Genomic DNA, 21,575 nt, shown 5'->3' on the forward strand with positions numbered 1-21,575 from the left:
AAAAAAAAGACAAACCTGTTTGAAATCCCTTGCCCCCCAAATTTCCTTTTAAATGTTGTGTGTCTTCGATCTAACCTCACCAACCCAAGAGGACATAACAGACTTGCCCCATTTTGACACGCTGCCCTGTGGAGTTTGCACTCCAGGTTGCACTTTAAGCAAGGGCAGATGATGCTCCCCCTCCTTGAGGTGTTGTGCTGACCTTTACTAGGGGCTTTGAAATCCAGCAGGGATTGCCAGCATCACCAGGGTGACTACCAAAATAGGTTGTCATGTTAAACACAACCCCTGGATGGCTGGGCTTGAAACTGAGCTGGCAATACTCTGCACTGTTAGTGGCACAATGTAACTGACACCTTTCCCCCACCTCTACCCACACCAGGAACTGGGGGGTCAAAGACACTTGGAGCACATTTTCATCACTGTACCTTAAAAAACGAAATAGAAACCACCAATGCAGCCGTGAGAAATGGGTCAACTGCAGAAAAGACACGGTCATTATGTTAAGCCGGCAATTTTTGTGTCTGAAAGAACCCCAGGCTAATGCTGTCCTGTGGCAAATAACAACTGTAGCAAAAAATAACTAGTGTTCCACTGGATTACTTTTGGCCCAAATCAGTTTGTGAACTGTTCACAGATCAGACATGCAGACAGACAGAGTAAGTGGTTGGTGTAGTGGTAAAGAAGAGCATCATGATGGTGTGACTGCAATAGATGTGCGTGCCAAATCCCAGCTATTGCTAGAGAGGACATGACTTCCTGAATTTAAGAGCAAATGAGTATATGTGAAGTAAGTAGGTGCCTATTTGCAATTTGCAGATGCACGTGGTTATTCTCCTTATGAAGGGAAATAAAAAATCAGGTGGAGTATCAGGATACATTTGGAACAGAACTGTGACATCTGCCCTTTCTCAACCTACACTTTGCCATGAGGTGCAGGGCTTGCCAGCTCGTTCTCATGCCTCAGTCTCCATCAAAAGGAGATCCTTCTGACCTAAACAAAAAGACCAGCTATAGTGGCTGGCACCCCACAGCGCACCGGCTCTAAACCGTGTGGCTTTATCCTTGAGGGGAAAAGGAAAAAAAAAAAGCTTAAAAGCTGTAGCTGCACGACCTACAACAAGAAAAGCCGAGAATTTCTGTACAACCGGGCTGACCGGGGCATACGAAACCCCTCAGGGTGAGGGAGCGGCGCACCCGCCTCACCCGCCCCGGGGCGGGCAGCGAGGCCCCAGCCGCCTTTCCCACAGCCGAGCACCGCCCTCTGCCGGCCGGGCCCGGCCCTGCAGCGCTGCCCCGGGAGCGGGGCCGGGCCGGGCACCTCCCCCGGGCACGGAGGCACGGGGTGGGGACGGCTGGAAGGGACCACGGCGGGGCATCTGCCCCAACCTGCCCTGCTCCAGCAGGGTCATCCTAGAGCGCGTGGCACAGGATTGCGTCCAGGTTGCGATACCTCCAGTGAGGGAGACTCCGCCACCTCTCCGGGCAATCTGTCCCTGTGCACGGTCACCCGCGCAGTGAGGCAGTTCTTTCGCGTGTTCAGGTGGAACTTCCCGTTTCTGCCCGTCGCCTCTCATCTTGTCGCTCGGTGGTGCCGAACCGGGCTCCGTCCCCTGGGCACCCCCCCCTCCCATCCCTCTTCCCCGCGACTTTAGATATTTATCCACTTTTTTAGGAGGTGACAAGCGGTACTCGAACCCGCGATCCCCGGCACACCGGGTGGGAAGGGAGAAAGGGGGTGTGTGTGTGGGGGGGTGTGTGAGTGCCATAACCCCGCCCCTCCCGTGGCTGTGCCCGCCCCCGGGGCGCTCGTCGCGCGTCACCTCCGCTGCGGCGCGGGCAGGCGGCGGAAGCGCCTCCATAGCGGCGGCTGGAGCGGCGGGGTCTCGGCGGGATCTCTGCGGGATCCCGGCGGCGCCATGGCGGAGGTGAGGGGCTGGAGGGCCGGTGAGGCGCCCCGGGGGAGACCAGAGGGCGGGGCCGGGGCCAGGTCAGCGATGGGGAGTGGAGCCCGTGCGGGGCCCGGTGCCGGGCATGAGAAAGCGCCGCCCCGGGCCCGCCACCGTCACAGCCCCCTCGGTGGGACAGGCCGCTGGAGGAGAGGAGACTGAGGGGAGACCTCGTCGTAGTCTGCAGCTTCCTCACAAGGGGAGGAGGAGGGGCAGGCACTGATGTCTTCTCTGTGGTGACCAGTGACAGGACCCCAGAGAAAGGCCTGCAGTTGTGTCAGGGAAGGATTTCCCTAAGATATTAGGGAAAGGTTCTTCACCCAGAGTGTGGTTGGGCACTGGAACAGGCTCCCCAGGGAAGCGGTGACAGCACCAAGCCTGACAGAGTTCAAGACGCGTTTGGATGATGTTCTCAGGCACACGGTGTGACTCTTGGGAATGACCCTGTGCAGGGCTGAGGGGCGGGCTGGATGATCCTTGTGGGTCCCTTCCAGCTCAGCATATTCTGTGATCCTGTGTTTTTGGGGAAATGATGCTATTTGGCTCTGTCAGCCTGTCAGGAAAACCATAGGGGTTTGGTGAGGGTCTGGAGGTACAGCTGTGGAGAAGGGCACTGGTTTTATAGGCCGTGGAGTTGTTAACTGTGGGGTGAATGTCGTGCACTTCTAAAAGCACATAGTGTTGTCAGGGTCATAGAAGAAGGTGCAAAGGCTGCTGCCCCATGCAACACTAGGAGCTGTTTTTTACAGAAGAGCATCTGTCAAAGAATACTTGCAGAAGCTTCTTCCCTGTTTCGGAGGCACTGTGTTACCTACTACTACTCGTTTTGTGATGCCAACAGCTCTGTTGTTGAGTAGTAGTTAGCTGCGGTGATGCTTATCTCTTTCTTTGGGTGTATGAAATTCCTAACCCAGTTCCAAGCGTTAAGGATTTTTTCACTTGATGCCTGGAGTTTGCAGGAGCTCTCTGAGCCAGGGCAAGAAGTGCAAGGTGTAAGTGCTGCTGAGTCAGAAGGGTAACAGACACTACAAAACAGGCTGATGAGTGAACAGACCATTTTCAGGGCAGGAAAACAGAACCTACAGAGGTTAACAGGGAAAGCACCTGCAGAGTGCCTCTTGAAAGCTGGCCAGCTGAGTGATACTTGGTGCCAGAAGTTACTAATGTAGCTTCGAGTTTGTTGCCACTGTTTTTATTGACATACGGAACATGCAGTCATGCAGAGCTTTGTACCAAAGGAATCAGGCTCAGATTTTTAATGATTTTTTTAAAGTCATTCAAAAGAAAATATTAATAAAAGCGTGAGTTGTGCTGCTGATAAGTAAATATGCTGTATAAGTTGATAGGTTCTTTATTTCCTACATATAGACACAGAACTGTCAATGATGAGGGGAAAAAGCTTCTGTACTCATGGATTTGTGATGTAGATACCAGTTCAAAAAGTTTGAACAAACCATTTGGTTTGCTTTTCAAAGTTTTGTCAGTTTTCAAGAAGGGAATATTGTTTTGAATAAACACTGAAGTAAAACAATTAACAGATAAACTTAATTTTTTAGTTTCCAAGAAGAGAAGTGTTTTCTGTGAACTAAACAGTTGCACACCATCTCACAATACTGAGATCTGAAATTGATTCTCAGTTTGATTTATGTTTCAGTTTTCAGTTTTTCATTTAAATATGTCCAGAGGTATTTAAATGCTCTTTTCTTTATTTTAGGAAGTCCAAAAGCATTCTGTGCACACACTTGTGTTCAGGTCTTTGAAGAGAACCCATGATATGTTTGTAGCTGATAATGCCAAGCCCATCCCATTAGATGAAGAAAGGTAAGTGCTGCTGCACTCACTGGAGTTTAAGACTGTGTTAATGATTGCTCCTTCCAAGTCAGAAATTCAGGTGTATCTGTAGTGTTAACAGTCTTGAGAGAAAAAAAATATTAGAAGAGTAAAGTAAGTTTTATAACATCCTCTGTAAAGTATTTCTAAACTTAATAACAATTCTGAAGCTGGGGTGTGATGAGGACCATGCTTTGCTCTTCCAACAGTCACAAAGTGAAGATGGCAGTGAAGCTGCGGACAGAGTACGGCTCAGTGCTGCACATGCCGACTCTCAAGGAGAACTTGAGAGAGAAGGGAGGCACGAACACCGGGGATCCCTATGGACACAAACAGTACCCTGCAAATCAAGGTTCGTTTGCTCTTAGTGGTGTATTTGCCTCTTCTTTTGTAACAGTCTCACTGACACAAAATCCAAACAACGCAGTCCAGTGTTAATCCACTGAAGATAAATATGGAAATCAAAGTATGTTTTTTGATTGGTATTCTTCTGGCTAGGGTCCACAGGGGTAAGTGATCCAGAACAAGAAGGAAGTTTGTTTTAACAGGTGCTGTGGATTTTTTTATAGTGATTTATTACTAAAAAGTAATTTTTGATAACATAAGTGTGTGCTGCACTCAGTTGTTAAAGATGAGTAATGTATTTCTCTTTTTTGCAAGTTCATGATGATCAAGGGCACACTCTTTTTTTAAAAATTTTGTTTCGTAGTATATTTACAGCCTTTTAGACTTAAAATTTCTAAACCAGAAAACTCTGTATTTCAAATCTGCAGGTTTTTTAATCTATATTTTGTAATGTGTAAAATATGTTTATATTAGGTAGATCCCATGTAGAAATTTCTCTTCTAAAGGGGGCCAAATGCTGCCTCATTTTAGTTGAGATAGTTGATATTTAGTTGAGATTTTGCCTAAGGTACTTTATTTGTAAGCAGTGTGAAAGATGTTGGGAGATAATGACAAATATTTGAAGAAGAAAAGAACCTTTTTCAATTCTGACAGCACAGACAACCAGTTGTCTTGACTAGCTTACATTTCAGAAATTGTGCTGTTTGTGTACTTGAATCCTTTTCCATGATAATCTGCTTCAAAAGGCAGTATGAAGATTTTTCTCGAGTCCCTCTTGATAACACATAGTCTCACAATTTAATTATTTTTTATAGCTGAGTTTTAGAAAATGGAGGTAACTGGAGCAAATTAAATTAATGAAAATGAGAAATGTCCAAGTACATTGGAAGTGGTTACTGGTGTCTTCTGCTATGTATGACTTGCTCTGTTTTCCTCTGTTTACTATTTGAGTGCATTTTTTGCAGTGCAGTATAAAATGTAATTATTAATGCAACATGTTGTTGCTCTTTAGGACAAGAAGTTGAGTATGTGGTAACTGGTACACACCCATACCCACCTGGGCCTGGTAAGTAAAATTTTGCAAGTGTTTGCATGGATTTTTTGGCTTCCTTTATGAACAAGACATCCTCCATCCTAGCAGGAACAATGTTCCTCTTGATGTGAATCCATACTTGGTAGTAGTGGATAATGCTATTCCATTCTTTCATAGTATTCATACTGAGAGTTTTATGGCTGGTAAATGTTCTGGGATAGGAGGTGGGAGGAGGATTTAGGTACAGATGCAGCTCACTGAGCCTTAGTGGACGTGAGCTTTCTGTCATCGTTCGAACGGTCATTTTGTTCTGTGAGGTTTCACCTCCCTGGTAACATCACCACAAAAATGTTCTAGGAATCTCCTCTCCCAAGACCCACAGATCTGTGGTTCCTCCTCTGTTGTGCCCAGAGTTGCTCTTAGTATTTGCTGTGAACAAGGAGCATGATATATTCCTTCTTGTCATTCAACTGCCTTCACACCAGAAGGAATATATCATGTTTTTCATCACCGGAGCAGAAAAGTGTAGATTTCCCCACCTTGCTTAGGAGGAAGAGATGTTAGAGTCTAATAATTTTAGTGTAGTTTGTATTTGTCTGTGCTTGGAAGGGTTATGGTTCTGTGTTGGTACACTGGCCACTGCTAATTGTCACTGTTACTGATGATTCCTGCTTTGTTCTTTTGACAGCTTAGTTTTAGCTGCTTATCTTTTATTGTGCTTAAGTGTATTACAGTTACAGTGGAAAATCTGTTGTGTCTTGGTTTGTAAGTTAACAAATGTGAGTGTTCAGTGGACCCTCAACCATTTAAAAAGCATGCATGGTTGCCTGTAACTGCGGGATCAAGACTTTCTCACATTGGTTTCCTCAAGTTTAGTCTTCCTTTAATAGAATCATATGTCGGGGTTAAAAATCAGATTTCTTTTGTTGCTGTTTCTTGTTTTAATCTGAGTATCTTGCCCAAATGTTGGTTTTGTCATCAACTGGCAGAATTTAGCCTAGGAAGAAAAATAAAGCAATGAGTTAAATTCACCAGTGTGCACCAAAACTATATTTTGCAAAGAGTTTTTTGGTAAAAGTGATCTGCTGTTCTTGAGATAAGGTTATGAATCCTAAGATGTAGTCTGAAATTCTCAGTGGGACTCAGAGCTTTTGTAGTTCTGGCACCACTGTGTGATGCCAACCACCACACAGGGATGGCATAATAAAGTGTACAAAAGGGCCTAAGTTAGCAGATTCTTCTCAGGATCATGTTCATTTCTGTGATGTTTGGATTTCCATGCAGTTGAAGCTGGATAAAAAGATGGATGGTGCTCCTAGTTAGACTTTTTCTGTTTCCAACACCAGAAACATTGATTTCTACTCTAGAAATTGTGTACTTTCATGTGTAGTAGAATCAAGGTGGAAAGGATTTGGGCCAAAATAAAGATTGCAGTAGATTTGACTTGCATGTGAAAATGTCGTTGAAGGGTGAGGTTTAATATTACAGGCTTGTGTCAGGCCTTTGTTTACAGTATATGTGTGCATATAAATATGTTTGTATAATACACTTTTAGAGAGTTTCTGTTTAATGGAGTTGTCTTTGACATGTTATTTCTCTTCAAGGTGTGGCTTTGACAGCAGATACAAAGGTCCAGAGGATGCCTAGTGAATCTGCAGCACAGTCCTTGGCTGTAGCACTTCCTGCTTCTCAGTCCAGGTACTGCTGTGTTACCCCATTACACTGTTGTTATCTACTGGGAATTTCAAGGCAAATCACGGAAGCTGGGATAAGAGCTACTGAGTAATTCAAATATTCTAATTTTAAAATGTTCAAAGAAACTGCTTTTAATGTAGCCAGGCATTCTTTTCTGTACCCTTTTTTTTGTGTGTCAGGAAAGGCAATGGGCAGCAGCTGGGACAAGGGAAATTCTTTTTAGACAGAAGAAAAAAATGTGAGGCTTTGTAGGTGTCCTGTATCTTGAGGTGGTCAGGCCCTGGGCAGGTTGCCTGGAGAGGTTGTGGACTCTCCATCCTTAGAGGTGTACAACACTCAACTCATGCAGCCCTGTGGTACCTTACCGCTCAGTAGGAGAAAGCTGATTGTAATTCAGCAACCATTTTCATTCAACCTAGGTTGGATGCAAATCGGACAGCTGCTGGTGTGGGTGAAGTTTACAGGCATGCTGGAATGTCCGAGCGTTCACAGCCTCCTGGGATGTCCGTGGTGAGTCTGTTGCACATCTAATGTGAAAAGTACACGGTGTTGACCAGATTGCTTCTGAATCCATTTGTGTGTTGTGTGGAGGTCTCCTGACTGACTAAATTTAATCAGTGGTGAGAAGTCAAGAGTGAGAAGCCTTTAGGTTTTGGGCAAAGAGGTAAGCTACAAAGCATAAGAGTAACCTTCCTTTTAACTTACAGGCTATGGTGGAAGCTGGTGGAAACAAAAATTCTGCATTAATGCCAAAGAAGGCTCCAACCATGCCCAAACCCCAGTGGCATCCACCATGGAAACTGTACAGAGTAAGTTACAAATGATATGACGTGAACATGCATGTAAAAGTAAGAGAATACTTTATGTTCTATAAAGACATCAAAGCATAATTTTTCTTCTCATTCACAAAAATGAAATTAAATGAAAAGTGATTGCAAATAAGTTATATACTCACACTCTCCTCAAATAACAAAGATGTTAAATTACAAACATTTTTTACTCTTTTGTAGCTGTACTGTGATAAATTCGGTAGAAAGTTTGTTTTTTCTTTTCAAATGAGTTTCTTTGGTGGAGGAACTCAAAGACAAGGTGCAAAATTCAGAACTAATAAAACATTGAAGAAATACTCTAGCACTGTTAATGTGATGAAGTTGTCTCTAAAACAATTAAAAGCACTCAGTAAATGAATCATCAAGATATTAGATAGTTTAGATATTTTAAAATATATATTATATAGTTTAGATAAAAATATAATATATTATATATAAATATAACATAAAATAATATAATAATATATATAATATTATATAAAAATATAATAATATGTAAAATATATATTATATAGTTTAGATATTTTATATATTATATAGTTTAGATATTTTAAAATTTAACTTTTCTGGTGCACCCTTTTGAACATGTTTGTGAGTTTTTTTCTGGTTCTTACTATGAAATTGAAACTATTCCATATTTTGTCTGAAGAAGGTTGAATTTACTTTAAAAATGTTATGCTTTCCTGATATTTTAAAATCTCATGCTCTAGTATCAGAATTGTATTGGTCTAGCACTGTTTATCTGAATATAGCACCATATATAGGTATTTACATTTTTAGAAGAGTCTTAAATGCTGTATTAGTTAGAAATCTGAAGGCTAATCTTAAAAAGTAGTTTTTGAATGCAGCAGTATTGGAATGTGTTTGCTATAAAAATTAAGACAAATGCCATTTGAAAGAAATGGCACCAAAATAAACCCATGAGAGATTTAAGGTAAACAAATGAAAAATGCCTACTTTTTAGGAGCACTTTCTTTTCAGAGAAATACTGTAAATACAGTTCAAGTCACTGTACATACACATATGTATTCTACATATAAACACTTTCAGTGAAGGTTTGTTGTCAAAATCCTTGCTTAACAGGACAAAAGCTTGTTTAGACAACTCAGAAATAGAAGCATAGGTGGAACACCAAATGGGGGTTTCATCTATGTGTTGCTTAAGATCTACATGTTAACCACTTTTCCTAAATGCATTTTGAAGTTGTTTGTGAAAGATAGAATCATAGAATTAAGTGGGTTGGAAGAGACCTCCGAGATCATCAAGTCCAACCCTTGATCCAACCCCACTGTGATTACTAGATCATGGCACTCAGTGCCACATCCAGCCTCGTCTTAAAAACCTCCAGGGACGGTGAATCCACCGCCTCTCTGGGCAGGCCATTCCAATGCCTGATCACCCTCCCTGTAAAGAACTTTCTAATATCCAACCTAAACCTCCCCTGGCAGAGCTTAAGATGGGGACTTAAAATAGGTCAGATGAATAATTTCTTAGATTTTTCCCCAGAAATGCCCATTTCTATTCCTATACTAGGAAGAACTCTAGGCAGCTATCTCAAATGCTTGTGGCTGTGATCTCATGATCAGAAGAATCCACTTTAGCTTTCCAAAGTATTTCTGCCTAAGAAGCTTTGTTGAGTTTTATGTCTTTTGAAATGAGCTGTATGAACAGTACATGAAATATGACATTCAGTGAAATCACAAGTTTTGAGTTTAGCTGTCTGACTTCGGAGAAACGAGAGAAACAGAAAGGCTGCTGGAAGCAAGGCATGTATTGGCAGAGCTTTTCCTTTGGGATCAGCCTCTATTACTTTGTTACCAGAAAGTTTCTGACACACTCATATTACCTCTTATTTGAGGAAAAGGAGGTGATGGTGTTTAAGATGGTATTATATAGCAGTATGATTTAATAGCCGATATTTTTATAATTGTTCTTTGTATAAGCACTATATGGCAGCATAAGGAACCTGTGCTCAAATAGTCTTTCTCTGCAAAGCTTCAAGTGTTGAGCCGCTGTGTTATGGACTCCTGGAGGATTTGAGAAAAATGCTTATAGGAACAGGGTCTTTCCATATTGTGAGTTCCCCAAGTCTGGTGTATGACATGTAAATTTCTAGTTGTCTCTTCATTTAACTAAAGTAGAAATCAAGCTCCTTTCAGATCTCATTTCACATTTGACTTTTCATGGTGAATAATAGCAAATTGCAGTGTTTGAGAGTGAAAATTGCATCAACAGAGGTATATTTATTATTTCTGATTTAGAAAAATGTTTGTTCTTTCTGAAGGTTATCAGTGGTCATCTGGGCTGGGTGAGATGTATTGCAGTAGAACCAGGAAATCAGTGGTTTGTTACTGGCTCTGCTGACAGAACCATAAAGGTAAGAGGTTGGAAGAAATTACTGACAAAGTTTGCAGGGGGTGGATTTTTTTTTGTTCTCTAGTTATGTAAAAATGTCTTCAGCCCTTGCAAGCAATTTCTTTGTAACTGTTTGCAGTACAATGAACTGCAGAACGTTTTCTTTTTTCTTTTATTGCTTTGCCATAAAGGATTTGTGGAGTAGTACTACTTCTTTTCTTGATATTTTATTTATTACATGGTAATAAATGTATTGCTAATAAATGTATGGTAATAAATGTATCTGGAAAGCAAATGTTTTTTATCGTATTTTAATTTACAGCGCAGCAGAATCAGTTTTATCTGGGCTGTTTACCCAGACTACCATTGTAGATCTTTTACCTGTCTACCTTAAAATATTTATTTTGATGCAGATTTGGGACCTTGCTAGTGGCAAATTGAAATTGTCTTTGACGGGACACATCAGTACTGTACGAGGAGTGATAGTAAGCGCAAGAAGTCCATACCTCTTTTCTTGTGGAGAAGACAAACAAGTGAAATGCTGGGATCTTGAGTACAATAAGGTAAGCTGTCCTTTCTTTATTTGATTTAATTGGTGGTGGCAAATATAAAAATCAAAGCGTTTAGAATATTCTTTCAATTATCCGTTTGTTTTTTGTGGTTTTTGTTCATCTAGGTTATCAGGCATTACCATGGTCATCTTAGTGCTGTCTATGGCTTAGACTTGCATCCAACAATAGATGTACTGGTAACATGCAGCAGAGATTCAACAGCACGAGTAAGTATAGCATTGTTGCATTTTAACATCTTCATATGCGTGTTTCAATGTCTTTCATTTGTAAAAACAAGCATTTACCAAAAGTGAACATCAATCTAGATGAAATACTCAGTTGATTTGTGTCAGCTTTGTCTTACGTTGTTGGTAAAACTGAAGCCAAATAAACAAACATGCGGTGTCACTTCAGGATAACATTTTATTTCTTAATTTAGTAGGTAGACTACATAGTATATATAGGATTGCATAGTTTTTGAAGATGGTGTGGATCTGTAGTGGCTTGAATTATCCGTATGCCTAGAAATTCATTGGGAGGCTCCCTGCTTGCCTTGAAGTTTGCCAGCTGAGGCAGTTTTGTGATGAATTGTTGGATGAAAAATGTGACCTAAACACCATTATGTAACCTGTACGACTATGGCAGGAAATCATGTAATCAATGACAGTGCCTAAAATATATCAAATATGCACCTGTTACTGACCTCTGTCATATTTACTGTGAATTCCTAGATTTGGGATGTAAGGACAAAGGCCAGTGTGCACACACTATCGGGACACACAAATGCAGTAGCGACAGTGAAGTGCCAAGCTGCAGAACCACAAATTATTACAGGTATAGTGGGCGTGTTTTTGGGAGTACTTTTAAAAAAAGTAATTTTTTAATGAAAAATGAATGTGTTTGTTCAGTAATTGTGTGAGGTTTGTAACAGTATCTTGGTGAATTTAGTCAATTTCTCTTACTAGTTTTCTGTTGAAAATGGGCCATGCAATGGTCCATAGTGTTAATGATGTGTTTAAGCCAACACGGCAATGCATTGTTTGAATGTTTTTCTGCACTTTTTTTCTGGTTACATTTTATGTTGTAATATGTATTGAGACTTGCATTTTCTGTGGTATTTCACAGTTCTCCCCAATTCAGTTAAGAAGTGTCCAGTAACCATGGTTAAGTGTTCATCTTCTTATCTGTTATGTCAAAATCTAACTTTGCAGTGTAACTTCTTAGTTCATCTTGAATTTCAAACTGAGTAAAAGACTCTTGCAATCCAGCATCTTTTCTGTCTGAGATAGCGTTAGAACAATATTTTTGTCTCTATCCCATCTAAATTTTTGGCTGCCTTATCAAAGTAATGATTGTGATAGAATCAATGTGATGGTTTCTACTATTTTTTTAAAATATTCTTTTCATTGTAGGCAGTCATGACACAACCATACGGCTCTGGGATTTAGTGGCAGGAAAAACTCGTGTTACTCTAACAAATCACAAGAAATCTGTAAGAGCAGTAGTGCTACATCCAAGACAGTAAGTCTTCTTCATTCTTTTACACTTTCACAGTTCAAAGCTTTGGAAGGTGACAAAGCCACTTTGAATGATGATTTAGAATGGCAGGGCATAATAATGTGAAAAACTAATGCACTCAGAATGATGTAAAAATGTATGTAACAATTATCAAATACTGTTTACTACACTGATTGTGTTTCCCTAGTATTGGCATTGGTGTACATTAGCAATCCTGAGAATGTCTTATATCCCACAGGGTTACTTTATGTGTCTGCCTTTCATTCAGTCCTTAAAAAAACCACTGATACAGAGCTTGTAAGGCTAATAACAAATATGTAACTGAATGATCATTGGGAGAAAGTGAAGTAGTTTTGTAATGTGCCATTGCATGTGTGATTATTGTTAAAGGATGCAGTGATTAATAAAATGGCCTTTTTTTTAGAATATGTGGTTCACTGCACAAGACATTTCAGCCTAACCGGCTGTAAAAAAGAAACTTGCTGTGAGAATTGAATCTTTGAAGGAGATGTTGGAAGGGCTCTGAATTTAGCATGCTATATTTTCATGGACCAACAGATGCCTATTTGGATAAATCTTCATTAAAAAGGGAATTTACATAGAACTCCAGTACTCCTGGGAGTTTAATATTTTAAAATTACATTTTATCAGTGCAGAAATTCAGAATCTTTGATATGAATAAATTCTGATCCTATCTGTACCTGAAAAATTTTATAGCCTGTTAGCTATAGCAGAGAAAACCACTAGTTTTACTTATATTCTGAGAAAAAAAAGTAATTCTTGTTTCAAATTCATCAATTAAACCTTTTTGAAAATAAGCTTGAGGTGTTCTTATCAAACAGTAGCAACTGTCAGCCTATATTTCAGTATTTCTGTATTTTTTTAATATTCTGGATGTTTTTGGAAATACTTTTTTAATTGTAGAATTTATTAACAGCAAATCACTTAGACATTGTGACAAGTGAAACTGTTCCTACAAGCTTTTGTATGCACTACCCAAATAACCGTGTAACTGCTTGCACATGTTAAAATGAAGGAATTTATTATCTTAGGGTAACTCAGTGGAAGAAATTATCTTTCTTAGTTATTTTTTTGAGTGCTTTATCCTTGGTTGTGTATTTTTGGAAGATGAGCCAATACTGGGCATTTTGCTTGGGGTTTGTTGCCTTTTTTTTTTTTCCTGTTACCTTTGCTGATGATGCCCTGATACTTGAAAATTTGTCTGAATAACAACTGATCAGAACTTAATGTGCATTTTAAGTATTTATTTACATATTAAATCCTATGCCAGATAGGATGCTATAAAGTTTAGACTATGGAAAGAAAGAAAACAATAGAAATGGTAATTCATGACTTCATAAAATTGCTTAATTTTATGTGAAGTAAATATGTCAGAAAAGCAGTTCTAGTATTAAGTAATTTTGCAACTAGCATTTAGCAGTAGTTTTAGTGAAGGACATTTGCTCTCCCTACAGCTATTCTGAACTTTAATATAATGTGTTTATTTTCTTTCAGTTACACATTTGCATCTGGTTCTCCGGATAATATTAAGCAGTGGAAATTCCCAGATGGAAACTTCATTCAGAACCTCTCTGGCCACAATGCTATTATCAACACACTGGCTGTAAATTCTGATGGTGTTCTGGTCTCAGGAGGTAAAAATGAGAAATACACATTTCCTGTCCATTCCCCCATGTGTGTGGCTGCAGGTCCTTAGGCAAAGATGCTCACTGAGCTCTGCTTTATCTGAGCCCATAAGCCTGCTACAGCACACCATTTCATTTATAGTGAGTAGGGCCACTTTTATCTTCTTGGATATTACTGAGCTGCACGCACAAAAATATATTGGAAGGACTTCTAATGTGCTGCAGGGAAGAGGTTTCCTCTTCTCCACCACTGGCTGCTGCTGCAGGGCTACAGAGTCCCTCCGTTATGATCTGCTGACCATTAGTGTCTCCTCAGGAGTTAGTGATGTGTTGATGCAGTGAAAAGGATAGAAGATATAGAAACATCTTGAGGATGTTTGCTATACTGCTTTGGTGTGAATGCTTCCCTGGTTTTTTTATGCAGCACAAATGCATTGGCTCTGTTATCTTGAAGTTTTCTGCACATATTTTCTGGTGTTATCTTTGTGTCTATTCAAAGATTGATAGCTAATCTCCAAATTTGATTTGGTCCTGTGAATCAAAGTCATGTTTACTCAGCAGTATTAAATGTTCTCCTGTTCTTAAATTAAGAAACTAGCCACTTGGCTCCAGTGCCTATGGGAGGATTTGGTGTCTATTGTGATACATCAGTTTAATTCTTTTATTCAAAAACTTCAAGGATTTAATATCATGTGATACATTAGAGTATCACCAGCTCACTGGGAGCTCATCTGTGAGCTCCCAAAATCTTAGAACTATTAGTTTTATATTCAAGTACCTGTATTGTGGGAGTAGAAAAAGCATCCCGAATGCTTACTGTTTTCTGATCATGAATAGTTTAATGTAAGAACTTTTATCTCACATAGTAGGTAGCATTCTTCTACATATTACATGACACTCTAATAAAAATCTTTTATTCAAAATATGTGTTACTGAAACCATAATCAGAGCTTTTTATGTTTGTCCAAGACCATTTTTAGTGACAAGCTTTTTGGAAAGTGGCTTCTAGAAATCCCAGCTGGATCTATTTGTTAAGTCATTGTGCCTGCATAGGAGGGATAGGAGTACATGTGTTTATAATGTAGTTGCTCTTATAAACAGGAAATGAATAAACTGTGTGGAAAAAGGAAGTGCTAATTTTACAACTTGAGAGATGAGCTCTAGAGAAACAGTCTTAACATTGTGTGGGAAAACATAGTTAAAGCAGGAGGCTAAATCCAAATCTCTGAGGTCCTAGAGGAGTTCCTGGGAGAGCTCTAGCAGTCTGAGGCAAATGAATTAAGAGGTGAGACTGTATTGCTCCACATAACTTGCAGAGCCTGAATTTTCACCTCTTGGTTTTGTTTGTCTAATGTTTTGGGTAGTTGCAAACAAGGATGGGACTCAATTCACAGCATCACAGGTGATAGACAGTCTGAGACAGTTCAATGAACTTGCAGAGGCAGATACTTGCGAAAAACATTTCTGCGTTTGTAACCAGAGCATGGAAAGAATAAAGTTAAGTTACACCATGAAGCACTGAAATGCACTTGGTCCCATTTGATACAGTGTGTGCTGTAGGCTGGGGATGTGAAGTAGGATGGAAATGTGCTAAGCAGGAGTCAGAAAATAGCCAGTTATATTGTTACCTTATCCTGGTTATGTTTTCAGGTATATATAAAAATTTGGATAAAGCTGTGTTTGACAAATGGCTCATTCATAGTGAGAACAAGAACTTAACAGAATACTTATATTTCATTATTATTTGAAAACACTTCTAGAACATCCTTGTAAGACTTTTCTATGTTAGTAGTAGAAGCTTAAAAAAACCCTTTTCCTTCTCCACATAAAATTTTAATAAGTTTATATTGTGACTTTTAAAAAATTAAAATTTGAACATTGATTACCCCTTTACATCCTCATGCTATCTACAGCAACTTCAAAGAAGTTGATGCTGAATTAAAATACACTGAGGTTACCTTGGAGTATTCTACTGTAGAAATACTTGTCTTGAAACATCTGGATTTCTCGTCTAGCTGGCAGCTGTGGAGAAATTTAAATTTTAATAGATCTGCTTTGGCTAGATAATGCTTTGGGAGGGTATTGTTTTTTGTAACTGAAAAGTTGTCTTGAGAGCATCCTTCTGAATACAGAGTTCAGATTGCTGTGAATGCCCTGTAGCTGATTCCAGTAGCAGTAAAATGGCAGTGGTTTAACCTGTATTTGGAATAAAACATCTGCAAACATTAAACCTACTTTGCATTATATAAGATGTCCTAAATGTCCTTAATCTCTTTGGCAGGATGATGCCTCTTTGTTCAGCTTTAATGGAGCTACTGAACAGGGAGCTTGATATTCAGAATGCCAGTCCTTACTGTGCTTCCAGAGCAACTTGCTGCAATTGCCTTTTAATGTAGTGTATAATCTCTCTGGGTTGTCTGATGAAAACTGAGTGAGATTGTCAGGAAGCTTCCATCAGCCTTTCTTAACTAAGAAGGAAAACAGCAGAAAATAAGAAAACTTTTAGGGCATACTGAGCTATTCTACATCAATGTTATGTGATGTATTCCTGATGTATATATTAGTTGTTAATGCTACTGTTTTTAGCAAACAGATAGAAATCAACTGGTCAAAATACTAAGTTTGTTTGTTTGTTTGTTTGTTTGTTTTAGCTGATAATGGTACTATGCATCTTTGGGACTGGAGAACTGGATACAACTTCCAGAGAGTACATGCAGCTGTACAGCCAGGCTCTTTGGACAGTGAATCAGGAATATTTGCTTGTGTTTTTGACCAGTCAGAAAGCAGATTGCTAACTGCTGAAGCTGATAAAACCATAAAAGTATACAAAGAAGATGATACTGCGGTATGTCAAAGTGTCTTTTTAAAGTATTTTCAGGAAATAAAAAAAAAATTATAGCAAATATAACACGTCTATAAGAGACGTGTACAGACTTGTGTAATCCATTTTATTGAAGTTTGAAAGCCATATATAACAGCATTAAGAGGACAGTAGTTAGTTTCTGCATTCCTAATTCTTATTATATGATATAGTACAAATTAGTGTCAGGTCTGTCGACTCTTCTGCAAAACACCTTCATGATGAAGTTTGGAGAAATCTGAGTTTTGAACCCAGTGGGGAACTGTGTGGGGTTGTATTGATCAAAACATGGGAATTAGCAAAAGGATTGGACTTTAAAGATTTATTGTACTTCCGTATATGATCTAGATTAGTTATTGGCCTTGACCATTTTGAGAATTCAGAGTAGCTTATTTTCAAACTGTTATTCTCAAATCTGAATCAGTTTACCAATGGAGAAGACAATAGGTGATTATATAGTTTATCGGTGTATGTCTTCTATAAGGATTTTTATTGTACCTTGGAATTTTTGCACTGAATTAGAGTTGGAGCAACTCTTAGATATAAAGGAATAAGAAATGTTGTATCCATTTTGCAGTTGGGCAAACTGCAGACTCTGTGGCATCTGCCAATACTGATGTTGGTATCTCTGGAAGGACTGTCACAGGAATTCTTGTTCATGTGCTTTGAGAACCACAATGTTGTTTCTGAAATGCCATTGGCAACTTGAATTTTTGCCTTGTTGGAAAAAGAAAAAGAAAACAACAGAACAAGTGTTGCTATGTACATCAGACAGTGAGATGATAGAAAATTTCATCTGGGTAAACTAATTACGTAGTAAATTGGGTATTTATAATACTGCATGTGAAATAGAGTATATATACTTTATGAGTAATATTTTAATCAAAATCCTAATTATAGGTGAGTTTCAAGTTTAAAATTAAAATCCTTACAAGATTTTTCTTTTCCCTTTAGACTGAAGAAACTCATCCTGTCAGCTGGAAACCAGAAATTATCAAGAGAAAACGATTTTAATGCGTCAACATAGCACTTCTGTAATTTTGTTTTGGCCTTCCTGAGAGCATTCAGTCACATTTTGTTCTGCCTAGAACAGCAGAGCAAAAAGTCAGCTAAGTCATTGCTATTTCAACATGTTTTATAATAAATTTTATTTCTCTTTCCTTTTGTCTTTCTTTGTTGTGATCCCAGCAAACCAGTTGCAGCTGTTAACTTTGTGGAGCACGTATAGTTCATGAAAAGGATAGATGTGCAGGTGGTTATTTTTTTAGACTTACACACTCAATAGATTCTTATAAAAATATTTTGATGAGCTAGGTTTTCTGAAAGACCCTTACTTGACCTCAAAAGTTAATTGCGAATTCATGCATAGGAACCATCTTCTGGGAATTTCTTGGGGACGCTTGGATTTTAGAGCAGTATTGTTTACTGTACATATGCTGAATAGATACTAAATTAGAGTAACAGAGTAATCTGGAGAGAAGCAGGACAGCACAATAATAAGGTAGTTTGCTTTATAAACACAGCCACTGAGCATTGCTGGTGCTGTGTTATGGAATGAAACGGATCTTCAAAGTGTTTCTTTCCCTAGGAAAACTTTCAAATGGAAGTACTCATCTTCACTTACGTTATTTCAGATTGGACCTTCTGTAGCAAGGACTGCTGTCCGAGTCATATTGTTCACAGTCGCTGCAGGATTAGGACCAGTTGAGTTCCTTTGTAAGTCAGCTGTTTTTAACGCTCATCCAAAGCATCTATGGCAGTAGAGTCCAGTGAACTTTTAAAACTGAGCTTGAGGAAAAAAAGTAATTTAAGCCTTCATTTTACAGTTTGCTGTCTTCCCATGATTTTAGGAAGGAATTTAAGATAAATAAACTCTTACTGAAAGATAATTTGTACTTCTGAAAGGACAAATGATTCATTGGCTTTACAAATAGTCACATAACAAGCAGCGAACATGTAAGCCTCCTTGCTGCTGCTTATCTGTCCTGTCTGTGCTGCTCTAAAGCGCTTCACAGGGCAGTGGAGGAAAAAATTAAATTATCAGGCCATTCAGTTGTTGGCAACTTTGCTAGTGGTGTTAATAGCTGCACTGGCAAGTTTTATGCTGGGTAAATGCTGAGACTTAATCTGTGGCCACAGCACTGATAGCAAGCAGTTCCCAGTAATTATTTCTATTTGCCAGCCTGTCTTCTTTCAAATCTGTGATTTATGTTAGAGAAATGAGTTATTTGCAATGTAACTTACAGAAAACCAGTAAAACTAAGTGTTGTTTATATTCTGAGAATTTTTGTCTTTTTTTTATACTGCACGGGAGGTCTTGTGTTTATAATTTGAATGTTTGACAATATCATTTTAAGGAAGTCCACGCTGCATAAATAACTGAATTCTGGTTGTTGTCTAAAGACCTGTTGTCTAAAGCAACTTCACAAAAAGGAAAGGGAGTATTTGGTGTTTACAAGTTGGATTAAAAATCTTTTATTTGAATGGTAACTTGAATTTTTCTGGATCTTGATTACAGCTCTTTCCATTTTAACTAATGCAAGAGGTAAAAATACAGGTTATGGCTTATGCATGTTGTATGCTGCTGCTAATGATTCGTTCCAGAAATCCATGAATTATTGCTGTTACACAGAATTTTCTTGCTCACAGTGAAGTCCTCTTTAGGAAACTAGAGTGGAGAGAAATAACTTACTTGAAAAGAGGTGGGATTGTAGAGGACTTTTCTTTTTTGGAAGTCTCTATTTCTTTTGATAGTTTGGAATTAGGATGGAGAAATTATGGATCTTGGCTCACTGTTCTAGCACATCTTTTCTGTACTGACATTTTCCTTTAGAAACTGCATTTATTCCACAGTTTATCACTCTGAAGAGATACCAGAAAGTGTCCTGCAGAACCTATGTATCTTCTCTGGACTTCTGTGGGAATCTGCTATCATGGGGCAGTGGCTGCCTGGGCATTCTTTTTTTGTGCCCTAGGTAAAGATTTGGTTTGTAAATTAAAGGCTGTGCACTATTACTTGGCATAATATGTTTCTTTTTGGCTTTCTAGTATGTTGTCCCAGTTGTGATTTTCTTCTTACTTGTATTCTTAAGCATTTGATTTTTACTTGTTCTTTTCCTTCCCAGCAGTTTTTTCTTCCCCTTGACAGTAATGTGAATATCATCACAAATACTTCTCTAACTGTTGTTTATGGTGCATCGAGATTATCAGATATCATTTAACCGCTTCTCTAGTTCAAAGCAAGCCTAGATAGTGAGTTGTGACACGCAGGTCTGATCATGTAGGATACGCAGTGACATGAGATTTGTCCATGTAAGTCATAAGGTGAAACAAAAGAGGAGGATCTGGTCTACTGGATGTATTTCCATGGTCCTGGAAAGCATCATGCTGCAATTTCAGTTTAAGTAATCTTGAATGGGAGAGTAATCTCAGAAAATAATTATTGTCCTTAGTTTCATAAAATTTCATGTTGTCTTCTGTATAGGATCAAATAATTTCTACCACTAACCCTGACTTTTGTTTTATACTGTACATAATTGCAGAGAAGTAAGAAAATGGTTTTTGTTTGTAACATAAAAAAGTGTAACTGGTAAAAGTGATAAATTTCAAGATCACTCTTGGCTGTATACTAAAGCATACAGTGTAAGCTATGCAGCTGAAATGCTGTTGTTTGCTGGCAGCATGAAAGTTGTGCAGAACAGTATGTCTTTGGCAACTTAAAGGCTTACAGATGTTAAGTCTTTAATAGCCAATTTCTTTTCAGTTCTGTTGTGTTAGAATTAAAGTGCACCTGATGTGACAGCAATTTAGCCATCAATAAAACCTTCCATACAATATGAATTCATGTCTCTTTTTCCATTGTGGTTTTTGTAGTAAGAAGAACAAAAAACAAATATGTACTGAAAATGAAATTCTAATTTAGGATTAGAATGGAATGTTTCCCATAGTACTGTGACAAACATTTTTATGCATCAGCTGTAATGGGAAGAGAGAAAGTATTGATTGTTGTTTTCTGGAGAGCTTCCAGTCTGCATGAAGGAACTAGCAAAAGAAATGCAAAATTGTTCTTGTGTTTTCTCTGATATGTTTAAAAAAAATATATTCAAACATCTTTGGAGTAAAGTATGAGTTCTAAGATATCTTGTGGATGAGAGCTTTGTGGGTGGAAGAAAGCTTAAACTAATTTTGTCTTAATGGAACCAAATTAAAAGAATATTTCTCTACATGTCGTAAAAATTTGATCATGAAATCAGTGGGGGGTTTTATTACTGAATATTTCACACAGTGGGTTTTTGTTGTTTGTTTTGGGTTTTATGTTTTTTACCCTCCTCTGAGTTGGAAAAACTATCAGTCTGGCATGTCACGTATGTAAGTATCAACACAGGGTGTATTGATTTTGTAGTCAAAATACCTCATTCTTTTTTAGATGAGGCTTCTAAACTTTTAATACTACCCCTAAGGAAATGCTGCATATTTGGAAATTAATGAATGCCAGTAAGCCTGATCAGCTAAAAAAGGGTCAACCTACAATCTTGTTCTACAAAGTTAACACTAGATTAAGTAGGACTTGAAACTAGCATAAATATAACTTTCTTTGGAAGCTGTTCCATAAGCAGAATATGCAGTTGGTGAATCACTTTGGTCCTTTGAAACTTGGCAGGCAAGTAACTACAGATTTCACTGGTGGTCATTTAGGTAGAGCTTGTCACTTTGGGAGATTCCCATCTGATGCTTCTTTAATGACAGCGGCTAAGAATCAGTTCTCTGGCTTTTACATCTTGAAGTCTTACGAATTTGGCTCTGTGCTTAGTAGGAAAGAAACTGGCTGAAAACTGGGAAAAAAATGTTGGATGAAAAATGAATGGCCATTCCTGTCTGAAGAGGATTCAAGACTTTTGATGCCCAGAGCGGAATCTGCATTTCTTGTTTTGATATTGAGTAAGGTTCTGAAGTAAGCTCAAAT

At 38.7% G+C, this 21,575-nt stretch overlaps 1 protein-coding gene across 1 annotated transcript; it reads left to right on the forward strand.

The window, feature by feature from the left end:
- Positions 1-1,816: 1,816 nt before the first annotated feature.
- PLRG1 (pleiotropic regulator 1) lies at positions 1,817-20,452 on the forward strand. The gene is made up of 15 exons (XM_050338469.1): positions 1,817-1,928; positions 3,664-3,770; positions 3,989-4,131; positions 5,137-5,190; positions 6,762-6,855; positions 7,272-7,362; positions 7,560-7,661; positions 9,967-10,059; positions 10,451-10,600; positions 10,714-10,815; positions 11,320-11,422; positions 12,001-12,109; positions 13,622-13,761; positions 16,404-16,597; positions 17,567-20,452. The coding sequence occupies exons 1-15, from the start codon at positions 1,920-1,922 to the stop codon at positions 17,624-17,626; spliced, it is 1,551 nt and encodes a 516-aa protein (XP_050194426.1). The 5' UTR covers positions 1,817-1,919; the 3' UTR covers positions 17,627-20,452.
- The last annotated feature ends 1,123 nt before the right edge of the window (positions 20,453-21,575 follow it).

Source organism: Myiozetetes cayanensis, unplaced genomic scaffold, assembly GCF_022539395.1.
Source record: "Myiozetetes cayanensis isolate MyiCay16 unplaced genomic scaffold, myiCay2020 scf7, whole genome shotgun sequence".
NCBI classification, from domain to species: Eukaryota; Metazoa; Chordata; class Aves; order Passeriformes; family Tyrannidae; genus Myiozetetes; species Myiozetetes cayanensis.

Excerpts from the sequence above, each read along its gene's own strand:
- PLRG1 (XM_050338469.1), top strand. Across the intron at positions 6,856-7,271 it reads CTTCCTGCTTCTCAGTCCAG|GTTGGATGCAAATCGGACAG; the intron begins GTACTGCTGTGT and ends CATTCAACCTAG. Across the intron at positions 7,662-9,966 it reads CACCATGGAAACTGTACAGA|GTTATCAGTGGTCATCTGGG; the intron begins GTAAGTTACAAA and ends TTCTTTCTGAAG.